The sequence below is a fragment of the Lycorma delicatula genome, chromosome 5 (genome assembly GCF_047948215.1).
Source record: "Lycorma delicatula isolate Av1 chromosome 5, ASM4794821v1, whole genome shotgun sequence".
NCBI classification, from domain to species: Eukaryota; Metazoa; Arthropoda; class Insecta; order Hemiptera; family Fulgoridae; genus Lycorma; species Lycorma delicatula.
In genome coordinates, this window is record NC_134459.1 from 64,425,942 (window position 1) to 64,447,638 (window position 21,697).

General features: G+C 29.6%; 1 protein-coding gene across 1 annotated transcript in view; it reads right to left on the bottom strand.

Moving 5' to 3' along the window:
- Positions 1-2,010: 2,010 nt before the first annotated feature.
- Positions 2,011-21,697, bottom strand: part of Su(fu) (suppressor of fused domain protein) — a 35,531-nt gene continuing 15,844 nt past the window's right edge. The window contains exons 6-8 of the mRNA XM_075366295.1: positions 19,918-20,052; positions 17,503-17,710; positions 2,011-7,314 (exon numbers count right to left, since the gene is read on the bottom strand). Coding sequence (XP_075222410.1) covers positions 7,231-7,314; positions 17,503-17,710; positions 19,918-20,052 — 427 coding nt within the window. The 3' untranslated portion in view covers positions 2,011-7,230. The remainder of the gene's footprint in view (positions 7,315-17,502; positions 17,711-19,917; positions 20,053-21,697) is intronic.

Below are 21,697 nucleotides of genomic sequence, written 5' to 3' on the forward strand. Positions count from 1 at the left end.
AGTGGCTATACTGGATGTAATGAATTCTATTCTGTTTAGTGGAATTATACTTTCTACATGGAAGGAGACTAGAAAATTAGAAAACAGAACACGGCTGATGAACCAGGGGCATACAGACCCATCTTGTTGATGAACAGCTTTAGCAAATTGCTTGAAAGATTGGTAGCAAGACGAGTTCTCAATAGAGGACAATGGAGGTTTCCATGATTACCAATATGGCTTTCTTGGAAACAGATCGGCAATTGATGCAGCTAGCAGTAATATGGAGTGGGCATAAAAAACAGCGCCCGACACTTACAGGATGAGGCTGATTCTACTGTTGGTTACCCTTGATGTAAAGAATGCTTTTGGTTCTTTAAAATGGGAAGCAATATTTGATGCAATAAGAGACAGGGGTATCAGAGGTTAACTGCAAAGACTAATTCAACATTATTTGAACGAAAGGTTCTCAGGCTATGTAATAGGAGAACACAACATTAGATTTAGGGTCACGAGTGGGGTTCCTCAGGCGTCTGTGCTGGGTCCCATCTTGAGGAACCTTGTACATGATGGGGTGCTCAGCACAGACTTCCCACTGAAGTAACAGTGGTTGGCTATGTGGATGACCTTGCAGTTTTGGTAACGGCAAGGATTTCAGAAGTAAATGAGATTGCTACAGAGACAATCAGGAAAATACTGGTATGGCTGAATGACAGGTGTTTGAGCCTTTGCCCTGAAAAAACAGGTGTAGTATCTTTGACGGGGAAAAGACCCCAGATAGATCTGTGGGTGGATGGGCACTGGGTGGAAGTCCAGCTGCTGTGAAATATTTAGGCATCTCGATGGACACCCAGAGGTCTTTTATGAGGCAAGCTAATGAGGTTTGTCTGTGTACTGATAGACAAGTTTAGGAACTAGGTTGATTGATGGGTAGGGTGTCAGGCCCACGAACATCCAAAAGAAGACTTTATGCTCAAGTGGTCGAGTCTATTCTCCTATAAGGGGCACCTGTATGGCATAGAGTAATGGAGACTGTATGTGATCGCTGCCTGTTGGAATCAGAACTTGTTTCAGAAGTCTCAAATCTTGAATCCTCATGATGTGTCCAAAGAATCCTAGTCTCTTCTTGCGCATCAGTGATGGGTTCTTTATACAAGATTTTGTTGGGCACGATCCACTGCTTCCTTTTTTCTGTATTTTTTGTTGATGCATGTTCTTTCTATTCTTCTTTTGATTTTACAGTCTGTCTTTCATTGTTTATTCAGGTGGAAGAGTATTTCTGCTGCACACATGGCTTCCAGTTTTGTAACTGTGTTGTAGTGTCTTATTTTTGTGTTTATGAATAGACAATTTTTATTGTAGGTATTCTAGGTTAATTTTTGTACTTTAGCTAATTTTGTTTGTTCTAGTTTGGATTGAGGTTTTTTTGTTAAGGTTGTTTATTATTATTTCTCTGAATTTAATAATGTTATTATTTCTATGGATGAAGATGTTGTCCAGTGTTCTAATAGTTCTTCTTTGATCCAGATGTTGACAAACCTTTGAAGGACAATTTTTGCTAGTAGAATTTATGTATTTTAAGTAGCACTTATATATATACAACTAATACTGATTGCTATTTAAAAGTTTTCATAGGTTTAATGTTGCAGTTGAATTCATAAATTGAAAAAAAAAAATTACATTACATCTACAATTTTGTCATTTCACTGACAAGGAAAATTAAGGCTCATATGTAACTGGTAAACTATCAGATAATATCCTATATGTACAGAGTGGAGGGGAAGATACTTATATCTTAACAGAAAAATTCCTTTTTCAAAAGACTGATTTAATAATTTCCCAGAGTGGTAGGCTTCCAGAAACTCTAAACTCTCTTTAATTATATATTTAGAGAAATTAAAAGTTCAAAGATTTATTATTTTCTAAATAATGTAATTCATAAGCAATGAAATGTAAAATAAGAAAACCGCTGATGAAAAGGTGAGCTGTAAATAGAAAATGATTCTTTAAAATAATTTTAAACATTTCATGTATAAATAAATTTATTATATAATTTTCAATAAAATCATCAAAATAAAATTTGTATAAATATATGAGTATCTAAAATATAAGAGAATTTCACATTATTTTAATTCTATGAACTTTACAAACTGCTAAGAAGAAATTAAAGACCTTGTAACAACAAAACTAAAATATTAAAGTTATACTAAAAATGCATACATAACAAATAATATTTAATAATACTGTAAAAAGTGCGAGTATGACATAAATAGAAAAGAGAAAAAGCATATGAAGAGATTTAAAAAAAATATCAATTTCTATAAAATATTTTTTAATTATGATCATTCATTTCTTTTGATGCAAATTCCAAAAAAACTTGATTAAAAATTTGATTAATGCTATATAAAAAATCTACAAATTTATCTCAACAAGTACAGCAATGATTTCATGTGCAATTGAAGCATTAATAATGGAATAAACACAGAAAAGTAACTTAACAGACCAAGTTTCTTTTGTTCATTACTAAGATTGATAAATTAATTTAAAAATTTCAAACTGTGAGAAACAGGTACAATATTGTTTTTGTTTAAAAAGTCAGATTTTTTTTAAAAGTGCTTCTTAAAGAACAGTACAGTGCATAATTAAAAAAATACACATTAAATAGAATATAAAATAAAGAAATTTCACGTCATTCTAAATACTACTGAAATTATTCATTTGCAGAAGCTACAGATTTAAAATATATGATTATATAATGCAAGAGATTTGATTGTTAAGTGTAGAAGTACATAAGAAAATTTATAACTATACTTGATAAAAATAACATATTTTCTTTAAAAAGATATTGTAAACATTCTCTGTACAGATTTTTCAAATAATTGAAGTTCAAAAGTTTTCAAAAAATATAAATAATTTTCATAAAGTATTATTTAAAAAAATATAGGTTTTGTTATAAAAACAAAAAAATATAGATATTTTATTGATGACTAAAGAACTACTATTAATTTATTTGTTCCGGATAATGCTCATAAGGCTATGATTTGTGTATGAGCAATTTTACTTATGAAAAAGATCTTCCCTACATTTAACTAATCTTAAATTCAGTCAATCTAACAACTTTTAAGATTCCTATTTTTGATAAAGTGGAAAAAGAAAATATTTTTTTAATGAACATTTATGATTACATGAAAATTTATTATTAAACTACCTTTAATGAATGTAGAATAAATTATTATTTTTTCATCAATCTTTATTCCTTATTAAAGCTATACATTTTTATATTTTTTCTATATGTTTTTTGCATTTCCTAAAAATATTAGAGTTTGGCACTTAAAGCCTATTCCAATCATCAAATAAGCATTTAATCTCTAAGTATGTATATGGGATTATTTTACCAAAGTTTCAAGTAAAAATTTGAGCATTTAAATTTTGATTATACAGATTTATTTTGCAAAACTATTTTGAGCAAGGACTACACATATAATTTTTATTGAAGACAATTAACAGTCTGTCTGCATTTTTTGATGATATATAAATATGAGCTTTTAAAACTAATATTAAATTACTGTTTTCAAATAAAACAAATGCAATTGATATATTCATTTTTTCTTAAAAATAAAAGTAATTAATTTAATAAAAATAACAGAGGCAATTTTTGCAAAAAATAAATATTATTATTTAAGTCATCACACAAGAATATACCAATTATTTTTAATAATAGTGATAAAATAAATAAAAAAACAACATTTAATACAGTATTAAATTTAGAAATTTAAATTCAAATATAAAATAATATACAATCAAATAAGTTTACGAATAATTTAAGAGGTACATAATTAAGAAAATTATAATTTAATTAAGAGACTGTATTCAGCCAAAGAATTCATATATTATCCTCGTTAATGATCAGATGCAAAAATGAAAAACATGTAAGAATCTATTATTATTATTTTTTATATTGAAAAATATTATTGCACTAATTAGGTTATTATTAAAATTCAAGCTTGAAGATAATCTAAGGTTCAAAGACATCACCCAATTGGCAAGTTCTATACAATTAATCTTACTACGTGGTTGGTTTATTAATCTGATAAGAACATCACTACACATGTTGACTTGTAACCTCCACAGTGAAGGGTGAAACCTTCACCCAAAAACCTTTACATTTTACCTTTTATCCAAAAAGACATGGTTCAAATCCCAGTCAGGCTAGGCTAGGCATTTTTCATGTTATAAAATTCATCAATTATAAGTAAATAAACCACCTAACAGAGTAATCAAACAGCCTGCAAATCAAGGGATGTTTTTCAATCCTTATGTCATATTGCCTTGATTTTTTATTTTTTTATAAAAACTTGTATTAAAAAAATACATTCAAAATTTTGAATACAAATTTATTATATTTTTTTAACATTTTTCTTTTCTTTTCACATTCATTAGAAATATGTTAGTTCAATTTTACATTGAGATATATCTAAAAATAAAAATCAATTTTGAGATTTTACCATCTCTTATAATTTTTCTTGGTGCAATACGAAGATAAGTCTTAACTTTAACCAGTAAGGGGAGAAAGGAAAAGATATCTCTGTTATTGAAGAAGCTCTTTTTGTCATAATAATTTATTTCTATACAAAAAACAAGCCTTTTTATTGTCTGTAAAAGTGGATAAGGAAGTTAATTCTATATAAAGATAAAATATTTGTAACTATATGATAGAAAATAAACCCAAAATCTCCATGCCTACTTCACACCTGGAGAGACATTGTGTTTAATTTGCAGTATTCTGATCATCTGCTAATACTTATAATGGCAATTAAAGCTAAATCTGAAAGCTATGCAAGTAGAATGGATAAGCTACAGTATGTGCAATTAATACATCTCCAAAATGTTATCTGATCAAGAGGTAAGTTCTATTTTATTTTAAAAATATATGGCAGTATTATTGTAATCTACAAGTATTCATTTTCATTAAACATACCAAATTAAAATGATTTGGCTTTCTTAAAAAAAAAAAACCAATAATGGATTTAAAATACATAATTAAAAAAAAAATTATTTTGTTATTTACATAAGTATTTTTAACATTTTGAAAGCAGACCACTATCTTTAAGCTAGCAATTTATCCTATATATTGTAACTATAATATGCTAGTGCAAGTTCCCCAAACACTGTTGCAGAAAAAGTAGTCAAAAAGAATAGTCAGATGGTGGATTAAAATTACGTGACATGTACAGGTTAAACCCAGGAGAAATGTAAAAAAAATAAATTTTTTTGCACACAAAACAACATTTTCCAGAACAAATGTAAGATTTCTTTCTGAATTTTTAAGACCAATTTATGTTTAATAAAGATGGTAATAACACAGAGGTAAATGATGATAACAATATTACAATGAAACATGTAAAGAAATTGTCAAGGGAGGAAAATTTATGAGATGCTGAAATTGCCAATCCTGATCGACAAAAAAAATGTCTGTTGTCTGCTTTGATCTTCAAGCAGTAATATCAATACTTACTGCAAGTATTTGGCTTGGTGACAACAAAGTCATTTATGCAAATCTGCCTAGTCTTAACATTTTGGAAAATAAGTTTCTGTATTGGAGGAGTTGGCACATATGTGCAGTTATAACCATCCAAACTGCCTTTGGAAAAAGTATTTTTATTCAGATAGTCTTTTACAGCTGGTCACATCAAAATTTGTCAACAGGAAGCTCCTATTAATCACAATATGTCAATAAATTGGAATAATTACCTTAGGGAGACCTTTTCATAGCAAAATGTTAGTTTGCTCATTGAAAATTTGATGTTTGATATTAGTCTCATGAACAGCGAGTTATCTGATGAAGAAAATTGGTAAACAATGAAGTGTCTCCTTATTGCCATAGACAGTAGGTCTGCAGAAATCCAATGCAGTGATAATTGTTAAGGATTGCCCCAGGCAGCATCATTATATCAATCAATGGTGAGTGTACAATGAGATCAGGAATGTAAATACAAAAAATTTCATTGACTTTAACCAATACCCACATTCAGGAAGTGGAAGAGTATGTGTTACATTATGAAATATTTTTTCAGAAAAAACCATTCACCAAGTAGTGAAATGCTTAGCAACTACCTCTGCAAGATTATGTAGAGAAAGTTGCAACCAGAAGAAATTAACTTATTTGTAGTTATATTAAATGATAGCGCAGTTTGGTTGCCACAATAACTTTTGGAATATAACTGTGCTTTTTTTCTTTCCAATAGAATAACAAATGATTTTAAAATAATATATTGTAATCTTTAATAATATTTTATCAGAATCACTTTACTAATATTATATTTTGCAACTATAATGTTTTAAATACATCACACATATTCATTGTCAAAAACTGTAAGACATGATTCATAAATTTTATTCCTTTGACACCAATGAAAAAGCACTTCAATGTCTAACACAAGAATTTACTGTTTGTTATTACTGTTGTTAACATTATTATTAAGTAACATAAAGCTTGGCAATAAATGTTTATTTACCAAAAAATGATATTGCTCAAGCAAACTCAACATTTACTAACTACTTAGTAATATATATTAAGTTATTAAAAACCCAGAAAAATACTGACATTAAATATCAATGACCAAAATAAAATGACAACTTTAGTTGGAAAAATAAAATTTTGTTATTCATGGAGAATAAGACTTATTTAATTAATCCTTTAAAAATTTATAATTTATAAATGTTACTTTCGTACTACTCATGAAAAAATACAACCTCTCTAAACCTGTACATTCACAACATAAAAAAAAAATCTGTTTTTTTCTTAGGCGTACCGTGCCTTCTCAATAAAATGCCCAAGATAATATTATATAATGAGGTGTACACACTCAAATGCACCAAAGTGTAAAGGAGTGACGCAGAAAATTCCTGAGACAGGCGTAAATCTTGGAAGCTAGTGCCAAAGACAATATGCAAATCCCTGACTTTTGACAAGATTTAGGTGTCACACAGTAAGCCTAAGTGAGCAATAATATTTTTTGGTACATGATATGATATACTATCTTACTGTAAGTCTTAATAATTGTAACAGAAAGAATATTATGTTAAGAGAATACTGTACATATAAAAGGATTATCTTAGCATTACTTTCTATCTTATCATAAATTAATAAATATTCATTTGATAAAAAATACCTAAAGATATAATACTAATTTATATATACTTCTTTAAAATTAATAAAATATCAGTTTATACAGTACTAATTTAAAAATCTCACAAAACCCTAAGCTCACTATCAGCTACAACTGTTATTGCAAGTCTCCTTTCTCGCCAAACAAATGTTTTTGGTAAAACCAACTGCAACAAATAAGATTATTCAAAAAATTAAGTACTTGCTTAGCTAAATAGGTTTTATGGAAATAATACTATTCCATTCTGTTCATTTAAATAAATATTATGATAATATCATTCTATATATTGTGAAAGATTTAAAAAATCAATACAGTAACAATCGCATAAAAATAACTTGCAATAATTTTTAGTACTAAGTAGTATACATACATATTGTCTAATATCAGCTCTAAATGCTACATATACATTTAGTCTTTGTAAAAAAATTCACAATTCTCTATTTCGAGTTCTTTAATCAGAATCCAGTTTTTTCTGAGAAAAGAAAAAAAGAAGTAAAACTTTTTTCCTTTCTTTTTGTAATGTTATTTTCAAATTTATTAAATCATCCATGGTGAACTAAAGCAGCTTATCTCTACAGTATCAGTTACTGATAATAAGTTTTGTCTAAAATATAATAAACACACCAAATCTCAGTAATCTTTAAATATGAAACAAATCTACAAATAAAAAAGAACTTCATCTAAATTAATAATGCGACAAGATAGTAATAGATAAATCATACTAATTGGTGCGTACAAAAATCATAATCACGTTTAATCTTTTATTGCTTTTTTATTATTTACAAATATTACATGCCAACTGCTCACAACATTGTATATTATACTGGCTGAAAACAAACCAAAAAATAACCTCGTAATTCCAACTTTCAATGTTACCCATAATTTCCACAATGTGTAAGGACTGAATTATATAAACAAATTACTTCCATCAATTATGGGATACTGAGGATGTATGATTAACATGACTTAACGTTTGTTTTAATAAAGATAAATATTGCTTCACAAATATACATTAAACATATTGAGAAAGTCACAACAACTTGTTGTCAATTGTTTACAGAAACAATCTTACCAATGATCATGATGCAAATAGCGACATTGATTATGTATCTAGAAAACTTGCCAACATGACTTTTGCCAACAAAGGTATTACACCTTTTGTCTCACAAGTACCAAAAGGTGTAATACTAAATGTAGTTTTTTATTCTGTTTTCAAATATGTATTCAGAATTTCTCCATCACCCACAGTTTTTTCATTATTTTAATCTTTTTAAATATTTCAAAACGTTTTTCCATCCATTTGTCCACTGTCAAGTAAAAGCTCCTACAGTATTGTAAATATGATGGAACCAAATGAGCTAACTGAAAGGGTAGTGTTGCTACTGTTGTATGTACATACATGCTTATAGACATGTACAAACGTGATCTAATGTAGTACATATTCATCAGAACGATGCCAGTTGTGAGATAGTAGTGAACCAGTAAACATGTCATCATGAGTGCTTTGTGTGTCTGAATTATTATGTATTACATAATTACAACTTTATTTCTTTAATTAGTTGTTAGTTACAAAATAAGTAGAGTTTGTTTAAATCATCCTAACAATTTTTCTTATGTATGTGGTGAAGTGATGCTCAAATTCCAAAGGTGAAACCTTACTCCATTAGTAAAAAAGTGTTATGAACTTTATTTTGGGTGTAAAGTCAGGGACTAAACAAGGGTCTGTGCCCCACTTATCTGTTGTTTATTGTGTTCTACGCTTCTCACTGCATGGAAAAATGGCATACGTCACATGCCATTTGCTATTCCTATGATTTGGAGGGAATCCAAAGATCACTCTTCTGACTGTTATTTCTGCTTAACAAACATTACAGGGATTATGTCAAAATCAAAACATACAGTGGTGTACCCTAACTTGCAATCTGCAATGAGACTGCGAAGAATTGCACATACCAAAGCTTCCAGAACATGTGACATTAGATGAAGAAAGCTCAGAGTCTGATGCAAGTACGGAAGAAAAAGAAACAGATTCTGGTGATATAACTTTTGAACAAAACAGTTCATCTGAGCCTCATTTACTGACTCACGAAAATCTTAATCTCATATGAGATTTAAAATTATCCAAAAAACAGTCTGAAATGCTTACTTCCTGGCTGAAAGGATGGAATCTTCTTCAAAAGAATACAAAGATATGTACTTATCATAATCGTCATTCAGAATTTAAAAACTATTTTCTGAAGAAAATGGCTTATTACTTTGAAATGACATTTCTTCTCTTATGGAAACACTCTGTAATGAACGTAACCCAACAGAATGGCGCTTGTTTATCGATTCCTCAAGTTAGTTTAAAAGCTGTGCTTCTGAATAATGGCAATAAATTCCAATCAGTATCTGTGCTTCACTCTTCTAGTTTGAAAGAAACATATGAAAACTTTAAATTTATATTGGAAAAGCTTCAATATACAGTGTACAAATGGAATATTTGTGGTTATTTGAAGGTAATTGGACTTATTCTTGGTTTGCAGCTTGGTTACACAAAGTACTGTTGTTTTTTGTGTGAATGGGATAGTAGTCCATTTCATTAGAAAAGAATAATCTAAACGTGAATCACATTCCTAAACAGAAATATGTGAAACATGACCCATTGTAATCCTAAAAATGTGTATCTACCTCCATTACATATCAAACTATGATTAATGAAGAATTTCATCAAGGCCATGGACAATACTCATCGTTTCATGTACTTATAACAGAAGTTTCCTAAAATCAGTGATGCAAAAATTAAAGAAGGAATGTTTGTGGGTCCACGAATATGATAACTAATACACGACGAAAAGTTTGAGGAACTATTGAAAACAGCTTGGCAAGCATTCAAAAAAGTTTCTCAGAGTTTTTTTAGGTAATCGAAAGGCAGAAAATTACCATGATATTGCCAACAATCTGATAACATTTTTAAAAAATTTGGGTTGTAATATGTACTTGCATTTGCACCTAGATGTCTTTCTGGAAACTCTTGACGCAGTGAGTGATGAGCACAGAGAACACTTTCATCAAGAGATTTCAACTATGGAAAAGCTGAAATTGTTGTTATTGCTAGTTTTGCTTTCTGTTTATTTACATTATTATTTTGATTTATTGGCTAAAATTTATATTTTTTGTTTTCATTTTTTGTAATTTTGGATTTTATTGTTATTGATTTCTTTTATTTTTATTTTTCTTTGAGTGTAGATTAATTCCTTTATTTTTATTAATTTTTGGTTGAGGTATCAAGGCAAATGAAATTCTAATATGCTGGCTGATTATTGTTGGACCATCGAGAGGGATGCTCCACAAGTGAAATATAGCAGAAAATCATAGTTTCTATCTTTCTAGGTAAGTCAAATGTTTGAATATTGTGTAGTTAAGAATGCAGAAAGTATTAAAATGCTTGAAATTATAAATGCCTGTCTCATGCCAATATCATACTTTAATTAATAGAAAAACTACTATCAGAATCACATACTGTTCTTCCTGAGACAAAAAAAATTTGTTTTTGTTCCCCAGTGTTATTGATGGTCTGACGCATCTACCTTCGATTGCGAAGCAATCCAATTTAACAAAGACCACATCTTCATTTAAAATTTATTTTTACAACCTTTCCAAACAAATCATTATTTTACTAAATCAAAATAACTACAATTAATTAAAACTTCAAATTAACAAAACAATATTCAATCAAATAGTATTAGGTATTTAGGTTTCATTGACAGGTGCAGAGAAAGCTAAAGGATCATATATACTTGCTGAGCTAAAAAAGGTAATTTTCATCTAGTTACTACTTTCAAAGGCACACCTTAAAACTGGATTGATTTTTAGAATGTCCTTTTGTTTAACTCTGATTATTCTCAATAATGAGACCATAGTGGATGTAGATCCTGTACACTCCCATTGTTTTAATTCAAATTTTCCAACTTCAAAAATTACTGTAGCTTCTCTTTAGAGCCGGTAAGCTAGATAAACTAGTAACACAGTTATCAACATAAAAACTAATATGTAATTTTTCAACACTGTCTAGTGAATAATACTCTGATTCTGCTTCAACACCTTTTTCGGCTGTGTCCAGTTGATAATTCACTATTGTCATAAGTTTAAATGAGCTGCAGGTTCAAATGGGCTCCAAATACTAACCCACCTATGACTAAAAATACTTAATTCATCTCAATTTCCAATCCACAAGAATCATAGAAAATCATGCGCCTTGCACGGCAAGGCGCATGATTTTCTCTAATTTGAATAGTATATTGGATATGAGCTCAACCAAATTTATGCTCTTTTCTAAACATTTATTTAATGAACACTGCCCTTTTTCCTTTGCTGATGCATCAAAAACTGGGTGTAAGGGTGTTGAACTTCATTCCTTAGTAATGGGCCTGTGAGGTATATAATTTTCTCTAATCCAATTACTGAATGGAACTTCTTCAATTGTTCCTTCCTGCTTCCAATATAAAAATACATGTTCATATTCTTTCTTCAATTGTAAAGTCTTCAACTTATTTACTGTATTTTCCAATTTTCGGCGTGACATTGTGAAATTACATGGCAGTTTAGGGTGCTCATCTAGCCAGGGTAAACTAACTTCAGATCTTCCTTCATCTGATATTTTTACTGTATCTTGAAATTGACATTCGACTAGTCACCATTCGTCTTTCTTGGAAATAGATAATGTAGGATCTTCTACTTTGGTGGTGTCTAATTTCCATAAGTTAGAAACATGAGATTCATAGCACAGTAAATTGATACTGTCCAAACCTCCAGATACAACATTACCGATTTTTCCTGCCACTGTATCTTAACGTGGTTTCCAGTGACCAAACCAAAGGTTTTTGAAATTTCTTTTCTCTCCCATTATAATCTTCCAAAAAAGCAATGTCAACACCTATAAGAATGCCTATAGGTCCTTCACTTTCATCAGTCAATTTAATTCCCATTTTTTTAAGGTCCTCTGACCAAATTCCTCCTGAGGTTTTAGGTACTACTGCTTGGCAAATGACATCTGAATTTAACGCTATAAAATTGTATAAACAAATATCATCTAAACTGCAGATTCTAATCATATAACATAGATATTCTTTTGGTTCCATTTGGACTCTTCCAAACAGAGTATTGTACTATCAGTTCTTGGTGTACAGATTGATATTTCATTTTGTTTATTAATCTTTTACTAATGTACAAATGTTGTGCACCCGTATCTATCAAAGCTCTTGAAGTATCATTCACATTCCCTCTTACTTTAATACCTACGTAAATCTGTATTAAATAAACTTAAATCATTTTCTCATCTTTATTGATTTTTCTATCTGATCTCTTATCTCAGACCTTAAAATATTCAGCACTATAAAACTTCACAAAAAATACAGGCTTTTTTTTCTACATATTGACTAATCCTGCTGCAGTAGCAATCTTTTTCTTTATTACTTTTCTTTTCCTTACTTCTTTAATAACACTTACCTCTTCATTAACTTTAGTTACAAATGTGTCTCGGGCTAGCCTCATGCATTCTTTGCTTTCTACAGCATGTAAATTAATCTAAACATAGAAATATGTAATAAAAAGTAACTTTATTTAGAAAAAATCATACCTGTACAATTTTTGAATATTTAGTAATTAATATGTCCTCCTTTATTCTTAATCACTTCACTTACAAAATTTGATACATTCAACATGTGTGCTACAAATTTTTTCTAATTCTTCATCATGAAACTATTATGATATTACTTGTTTAATGAAATCAATTTTTGTGGTACAATTCATTTTTGAGATTGTTTTTTGACTATTGTCCAAAGATTTTCCACTAGATTTAAGTCTGGGGAGTTGTCTGTCCACAGGAGCACTTTTATTGTTTTGTTCTTTAAAAAATTATGGAATTTATTTTAAAGTTGTGATATAACCTTTTCCTTCAAAATCTTGATATATCTATCACTTTTCAACATACCATCTATTGTAAGTAATGAACAAGAGCTGGTGATGTATTCTCATCTTATGCTTTTCTGATATGGAACTGTTTGCCCCCTCAACCCAAAAAATGACTCGCCAACATTCTAGTCTTCTTTGGTTCAATAGTACTTTGGTTCACAAAAGTCTTTCTTTGCAATTGCTGGTGTTAAAAGCTGATTTTAAGCTGGCTGACAAGTTTTCCATCCAGCTGCAGGATGTTAGTGTCTAACAGTTGTCACATGTAAATTGATTGTTTCACTGGCTAATTCTCAATTTAAGTCCATAGCAGATGACTTTGGATCAAATTTGTTTTTTTTTTCACTAATAACTGATCCTGTATAGGAGTAGAGATTTTTTTTACAGTCACATTTGTCTTTCCTTTGTGGAAAAAAGGAACTAGTTCCTTTAAATTTTTTTAAAATAGCATTCCCTTTCCCTAGTCCAACATCACACTCAGACGCTACTTACATCATACTGATACGTTCAGAAAGAGAAACAATCTTTCAATGCTTTCTTGGAGTTACGTATATATTATATAATCAAAACACAAAGAACAAAAAACACAAAATATAATTTTGTAGTAAAAAATTAATAAACTTTCCTAACACTATAATATGAAAATTGCTAAATAACTAAAGAACAGTAACTCACATTATACAGAAAACTTACAGGAGTATGGTCAAGCAGTATAGCCACAACATAAAAATAAACAGAAAATTCCCTGTGTTTGAATTAATTTGCACATCACACTGGGGAACACAAAAGAATTTTTTTTTGTCTCAGGAAGAAAAATATGTGATTCTGATAGTATTTTTTCTTCTGAATTCAAATATTATATTGGCTTTCCCCATCACGCAAGATTTCGGAGAGATAGGCATTTATAATTCCAAGCATTTAATACTTTCTGCATTCTTAACTGCACAATATTCAAACATTTGACTCACCTAGAAAGTAAGAAATGACGATTTTCTGGTATATTTCGGATTCAGCATATTAGGATTCCACTTGCCTTGATACCTCTTTTCTATAGCTGAATACTCCTTATGAAAGTGTTCTCTGTGTTTATCGCTCACAGGAAGTGTACTTTTAAGGACATATTACTACCTAAATTTTTAAAAGATGTTATAAGATCATTGACAATATCACGATAATTTTCCGTCTTTCAATTTCCCAAAAAAACTAACCAGGCTGCAGACCAAGAATAAGTGCAATTACCTTCAAATCACCATAAATATTCCATTCATACACTGCATATTGAAGCTTTTCCAATATAAATTTAAAGTTTCATATGTTTCTTTCATATTAGCAGAGTGAGCCACAGGTACTGATGGGAATTTATTGCCATTATGCAGAAGTACAGCTTTTAAACTAACTTTAGAGGAATCAATAAACAAGCACCATTCTGTTGGGTTATGTTCATTATAAAGTGTTTTCATAAATGTCATTACAAAACAATAAGCCATTTTCTTCAGAAAAATAGTCTAAGTTCAGAATGACGATTAGTACATATCTTTGTATTCTTTTGAAGAAGATTCCATCCTTTTAGCTGGGAAGCAAAGATTTCAGACTGTTTTTTGGATAACAATCTCATGTAAGATTGTTAAGATTTTCTTGAGTCAGTAAATGAGGTTCAGATGAACTGTTTTGTTCAAAAGTTGTATCACAAGAATCTGGTTCTTTTTCTTCCTTACTTCCATCAGACTCTGAGCTTTCTTCATCTAATGTTACATGTTCTAGAAGCTTTGGTATGTGCAATTCTTCACAGTGTGGAACTGGTCTTATTGCAGAGTGCAAGTTAGGATACATCACTATATGTTTTAATTTTGAAGTAATCCCTTTAATGTTTGTTAAGCAGAAATAACAGTCAGAAGAGTGATCTTTAGATTCTTTCCAAATCATAGAGATAGCAAATGGCATGTGGCGTATGCCATTTTTCCATGCAGTAACAAGCCTAGAACATAATAAACAACAGATATATGGGGACCAGGCCCTTGTTTGGTCCCTGACTTTACACCCAAAATAAAGTTCATAACACTTTTTTTCTAATGAAGTAAGGTTTCACCTTTGGGATTTGAGCATCACTTCACCACATACATAAGAAAAATTGTCAATGATTTAAACAAACTCTAGGCATTTTGTAACTAATGACTAATTAAAAGAAATAAAGTTGTAAATATGTAATACACAATAATTCAGATACATAAAGCACTCACAATGTGTTTACTGGTTTTCACTATTACCTCACAACTGACATCATTCTGATGAATGTGTGCTACACTAGATCATGCTTTTACATGTCTATATGCGCCTGAAATTTCACAACAGTAGCAACACTACTCTGAGTTAGTTCATTTGGTTCCATCATATTTACAATGCTGTAGGAGCTTTTACTTGACAGTGAACAAATGGATGGAAAAACATTTTAAAATATTTAAAAAGATTAAAATAACAAAAATCTGTGAGTGATGGAGAAATACCAATGTTACTGTACTTCTTGTCATAAAAAATTTAATAAATATTTTAGCATTAAATTATCAATAATCTCATTTATCTTCTATGATATTCTAGCACTTTCATATTCCTCTAATACATACACTCTGCGAAAGAGTAGATTCTACTGAGGGAAATTGTACACACATTTTTCTGAAGTAACATTTAGGGCTCTTTGTTAGTGTGGCCAATTTATCATAAAGACTTCCTAATACTTTAAAAACTTAAGACTTATTTTATATCTAACACTCTTCTCAGAACTAATTGTAAAAGTTCTCTCACATATAAAATAATTATAGGCCAGCCTTACTAAATCTAGCCTTTAAGTGAACTGAACAATTACTTTTGGATAATTTGCTGCTGAAGCAGGAAAACTATGCATCCACTAATTCATGGTCAAGGGAACCCCCGTTTAGGTTGCTTACATTAAATATTGAATTTTATCTTCTTTATTATGCTTTCGTTTTCACAAATTTCACGAAATTGTGACCAGAAAAAAGCAATTCTTATTGTCTTTGTTGAACTCTTCTATTTCTATATAGGTAATTTATAAGTTGTTTTATCTTCATGTGATTTAGATCGTGATTTAGAAGTGCTATTTATATCAGAATGTGCTGATCCTTCTGGTGGAAAAAAGTTTTACATTTTACCACATATAAGGAGCCACTTTTCACAATAACTCTCTTTGCAAGTTTGCAGTGATCTGAGAGCTGTTGCATTATTTCTTGGTTTACAAGGTGAGTTTACAAAATATTGTTGTTTTCTTTGTCTTTGGGATGGTCATGACACAAATAATCATTACCTAGTTAAAGAACTGGCCATTGTGGCTGGTGAAAAAATGTAAAGCATTTATCAGTAATTGAGAATGGTAAAATCATACTGCTGCCACTTCACATAAAACTATGACAAATTTTGTAAAGGCATTGGACCAGGATTCAATCATTTAAAAAAGTTTTCCTAAATTGAGTGATGGTAAGCTTAAGGAGGGTATTTTTGTCGGTCCACAAATCAAAAAATGCTTAAGGACTCAACTTTTGACAATAAAATTAGTGAATGTGAACTAGCTGCATGGAAGTCCTTAAACGATGTTGTTGATGATTTTTTTTAGACAACAGAAGAGATAAAAATGTTTTTTTCAAACAAAAATTTAGGATGTATGATGACATTTAAAATTCCTTTCCTAAACTTTTTCCTGAAATGGGCTCTGTCAGTGATGAGCAAGGAGAACATTTCAGTCAGGATATTTTGACTGTGAAGCATCGGTACAAGATGGAATTCTGAAAATGATGGGTGACTATTGCTGGTTTTGTCAATAGACAAAAAGTTTGTCAATATATTCTAAAAATTAAAGGTAAAACAATTCCAATGCTTTAGACTTTTTGAAACTTTTATTAATGTATTTCAATTTATCTGAGTTTGAATAAATAAAAATTTAGTTAATTTACCAAATTTTAAATGAATAAATGTAAATAATAATTTTTTTTAAATATTGATTTCACAGTGATTATGCATTTATTGATAAATAAATTGAATGTATCTAAAAAACATAAAATAAGTCACCATGTAAGATTCCAAATTCACAAAAAAGTGTTTTTTTGTTGACTAGTGTTATCGATACAGATATGACAACTTCATATATAGAACAAAGGTGCAGAAAAGTTCAAAGGATCTGTGCTTTTCACTCTACCTTTTGATGAATAACTTACCCGGTTTAACATACAGAACTCATGTAGGTTTTGTCAATCCCCCAGAGTGAAATTTTAAAAGCTATCATTTAGTTATAGCAAAGAAATTTTATCTTCTGAAAAGTTTAATCTTGAAAAACATTAAAATTAAAAAAAAAAACACTAAAATATAAATAGTAAGAAAATAGTAGTATTTAATTTTTTACCTCATCAGGATTATTGAGCGGTTCCAGAACATCAGCCATTTCCTGAACAAAATCATCAGGTATAAGGACCTGAAGCCATGGCCCGTGAGCAACATATGGTTTATCTGTATCTACAAATGTACCAGTAACAGCAGATGCAACAATGGTTATAGCTGTATCACCAAGGACGGATTTAAATGTAAAATGACGACCATGCATCACACGACCCCTAATGATAAAAAAATATAAACAGTTGTTAAAACAAATTAAATAAAATGTATACTTACTATTTCTAAACAATTTTTTACTTCCTGAATTTTATCTATTAACTGATCATGAAAAAATTAATAATTAAAATCTGGTTTGATTCTCAGCAATATTATGATATTATTATTATTATTACAGTAATATTATATTTTTTTATAATTTCATCATAAAAAATCTATAACAGGTACACACCTGTTAAGAATAAATAATTTCTTTAAGTTTTTTACATATCTTCATTTTGTTAAACTATCAGCTTTTACTTAACATGGTTTTTGTAACACTCACATATTTCAGAAAGTTGTTTACATAGATGCGATTTAGTCTATTTCTGTTTCTGTCGACCACAGTAAAGGCCAACAAATTTTGAATGCTTTAATGTTACAAAACAGCACTCAGAAGCACCTCCTGCTGGACTAACTAGATCTTTTTATATAAAAAATAGGGTATCCATTTATCAACAATTCTGAGTATTAATTATCCAAGCGCTTTCAGATCATTCCTCCAACATCAGGGATTATTAATTAATTATAAAACTATAAAATTCATAATTAATTAATAATCCCTGATGATGGAGGAATAATTTGAAAGCACTTGGATAATTAATACAACTGTTGGTAAGTGGATACTCTTTTTATATAAATTGTATAAATACCAACGGTGCCAAATGTTAAGAAAATTAAACCTTAACTGGATCTTACTATAATTTTTTATAGAGTTGAATTTTAGTCCACATTTTTTTACTACTAAGTTTTTTTAATTATTCAAATACAGTTAAATTACTTTAACTGACTTTAAATACACACCCAAACCTAAACATCCAGGACATAGTGGATCTTAAGGTTCCAGGTTCCTTAGCATGGAAAAACCAACAGATCAAACTAGTACCCGCATTACTAATCATTATCAAAAAGAGATCAAGGGTATGGAAAAGGGGAGGCTGGTGAAGTATGATGATCCACCAATCATGATGGTTCAGAATGGTTTACATTCTAGCTCAGCACTGCAACACTTTGCACTGTTACACCATTATGTGCACCATTATCTGGTTCTCATTGTCATCTTTGACAGTGTTTCAAGGGACTTCAAATATTAAGGGAATCTTTTCCTTGTTGGCAATTACTTGAAGCTGGAAATCTGTCTTTTTTCTAGAATTGATTAGAAATTTGTGAATGCTAGAATTTTTTCCTCGAATCATTTGACAGCTTCTAAGAAATTTTTATTTTGGCTGTCGTTGTCAAACCATTTCTTTTAAATTAGTGGTGCATCAAATTTTTGTTCTGCTTCTCAGTTTCCATGTTATTTAGTGCATATTTTAGCCATTTATAACTTAAAACTTGGCTAGGAGCATCCTCTTCAAACATCCAATTAAAACTAACTGAATAGAATGAGAAATGAAGGGATCATTCTTGGATACCTTCTGCATTGAACAATAACTACTTATTCATAATAGTCCATAGAGTGACCAAGGAAAATGTTCTGGAACAATTTTTGATAGTAATAACCACATAAGACAATTAACCGAGGGACAGATTTCATGAAAATAATAGTGATAAGTACATTTGAATCTAAACATTTAGTAAGGAGAGGATAGAATGGAATACTCCTGAAAATCAGGTATACACAGTTCATTTTATCTCCAGTCTTCTGAAAAAATTTGCATAATTTTTATTAGTTCCAGTTCTATACTTTCAATTACCTAATCAACCTTAATTAATGGAAAAAATCTGAGTACAAATATATTCCAACTTCCAAGTGCTTTTTTCTATTAAGAAAAAAGGGAAGTTTTATACATTGAAAAGTATGGTATATAGCAGAATATACCATCAAATCAATTTTCATCCAATAAGAACCCAAATCTGGGTATAGTGATCCTGTGTCAACAGATGTGTATTCTACCAATGTTTTGCATTACCCTTAGTACATACAACTCCTATATAAATAGGAGATACTCTTTCATCACCAAATCACAAAATATAAATACTACTGGTAAGGAGAACTAAATTTATAAATAAAGTTTACGAATCAGTATACTGACCAATGAGGTAAGACTCTTAAGTGATACAATAAGTAGTGCAGAGTTACAATACAACTCGCAAACTCGCACATAACATCAAACTAACACAAAACTGTAACATGATGAATATTTTTATTTTTTTTTTTATAACGTACCGAATTGCCAATGGCAGTAACACTCCAGATTCCATATTAAATGTCAAATGTAATGATTCTAAATGTCTAGTTCTAAGCAATTCTGTTGATTCACCTTCTGCATCCCATTCTTTCCTAAATGAATTATCACCACCTCTGCAATAAAAATCTAACTGTTATTATACAAAGTAAACCTTTACATGCTAATAGTCAATGGATAATAGGAAATTAAGTATTGTAAAGCAAGAAAGTGCTTCATTGTACATGTATTAGGGAGTAGATAAATTCTCTCCAATCAGTACTCTCATTAATAGAAGACAGGGGATTAACAGAAACCAGAGTTAATTTTCTTTTAATTACACACTAGTGGCATGCTGTTACACAACAAACCAACATTACATATAAAAAATTTACCTATTAAATAACATTTATTAAATACTAAACCGTTCATAAAAGATTCTTCTATATCTTTAACACAAAAGCAAGAATAATAATATAATCAGGGTCGAAAGGAATTCTAAAGGAAGCAACAATACCTTTAATTCTTTAAAGTGGTCACTGGTCTAAAAGTGCTGGTATCTTTGCTAGGAGGGATTCTTTAAGCAGAACCAATTCCTCAAAGCATGAGTTTTTGGCAATCATTATGACTCTCATCAGTTGTACATTATATAAAATTACTAATATAAAAATTCTCAGAAAACTGCCCTTAAACATGCATTTGACCCCAGATGCATATACATATATATAATTTGTATAATATATATTTTTTTTAAGATGCGTAAAAAAGAAATAAGATAAATGTATGTAATTATTTTATACAATAAAAGCATGAATGGAATAAGAAATCATTGAATTTCTTTGCCATTTAGAAGTAAACATCACCTTGTGAAGTTCCTTCTAAATGTCATATTTCTGTTTCATTTATAGTTTAACTCTTTACACTATGCATGAATTTTTAAAGAATTTAAAAATATATGATTTTAATTATATTTTAGCATATTTATAAAAATTGTAAATTACGTGAAAATAAAAAAATTGTCTAATTCATTTTTTGAAGTATGATCACATTACAAAAAATTATTCTTCAAATTGTCTACCTGACAGTTTATCAGCACTTTTTACAACAAATAATTCATCATGTATTTGACTTTCATAATGAATATATTTGCAGCTTGACCAAGATATACAGATGTAATATGTACTATGCAGCTCTGGAAAAAATCTTTGGCATGGAAGAGGCAAAGCTACATAATAAAACAAATAATTTTTATACTAAACATATGACATACAATAAACGCTGAATAGATAAATTATAAATACAAGATGTGGAATGGAGCCCAATGATTCAAGAAAAAAACACAGGTGGACACCTTAATGTTATCTCCAAAACAAATTCAGATTTTCTTTGATCCAGCCCACTGTTGAATGGACCCAAAAGGGAGGGAACTAAGAAGTCATATACAGTACTTCCAAATTACATGAATTAAATCAAGAAATAGTAGAAAAAAAATTAAAATTTTTTTTTCTTCAATTACAAAGAATCAAGAAAGGATTAAAAATGTAATTTTCATGACTTTTTTGATAATTTTTTGTGACTTAAGAATCTAAAAAGTTTGGGGACTTAAAAATTAGGCAAATAAAGTGAAATGTTTATTTATACTTGTTATTTTTTTAATGATATTTCAAACTTAAGAAGGTAAAAAGAAAGAAAAGATTATTTTATAACAATAGGCAAGAAAATCATAAACAGCACATTAAAAACAGCCTAATTTACTTTATAAATCATAAAAAATCTTTGATA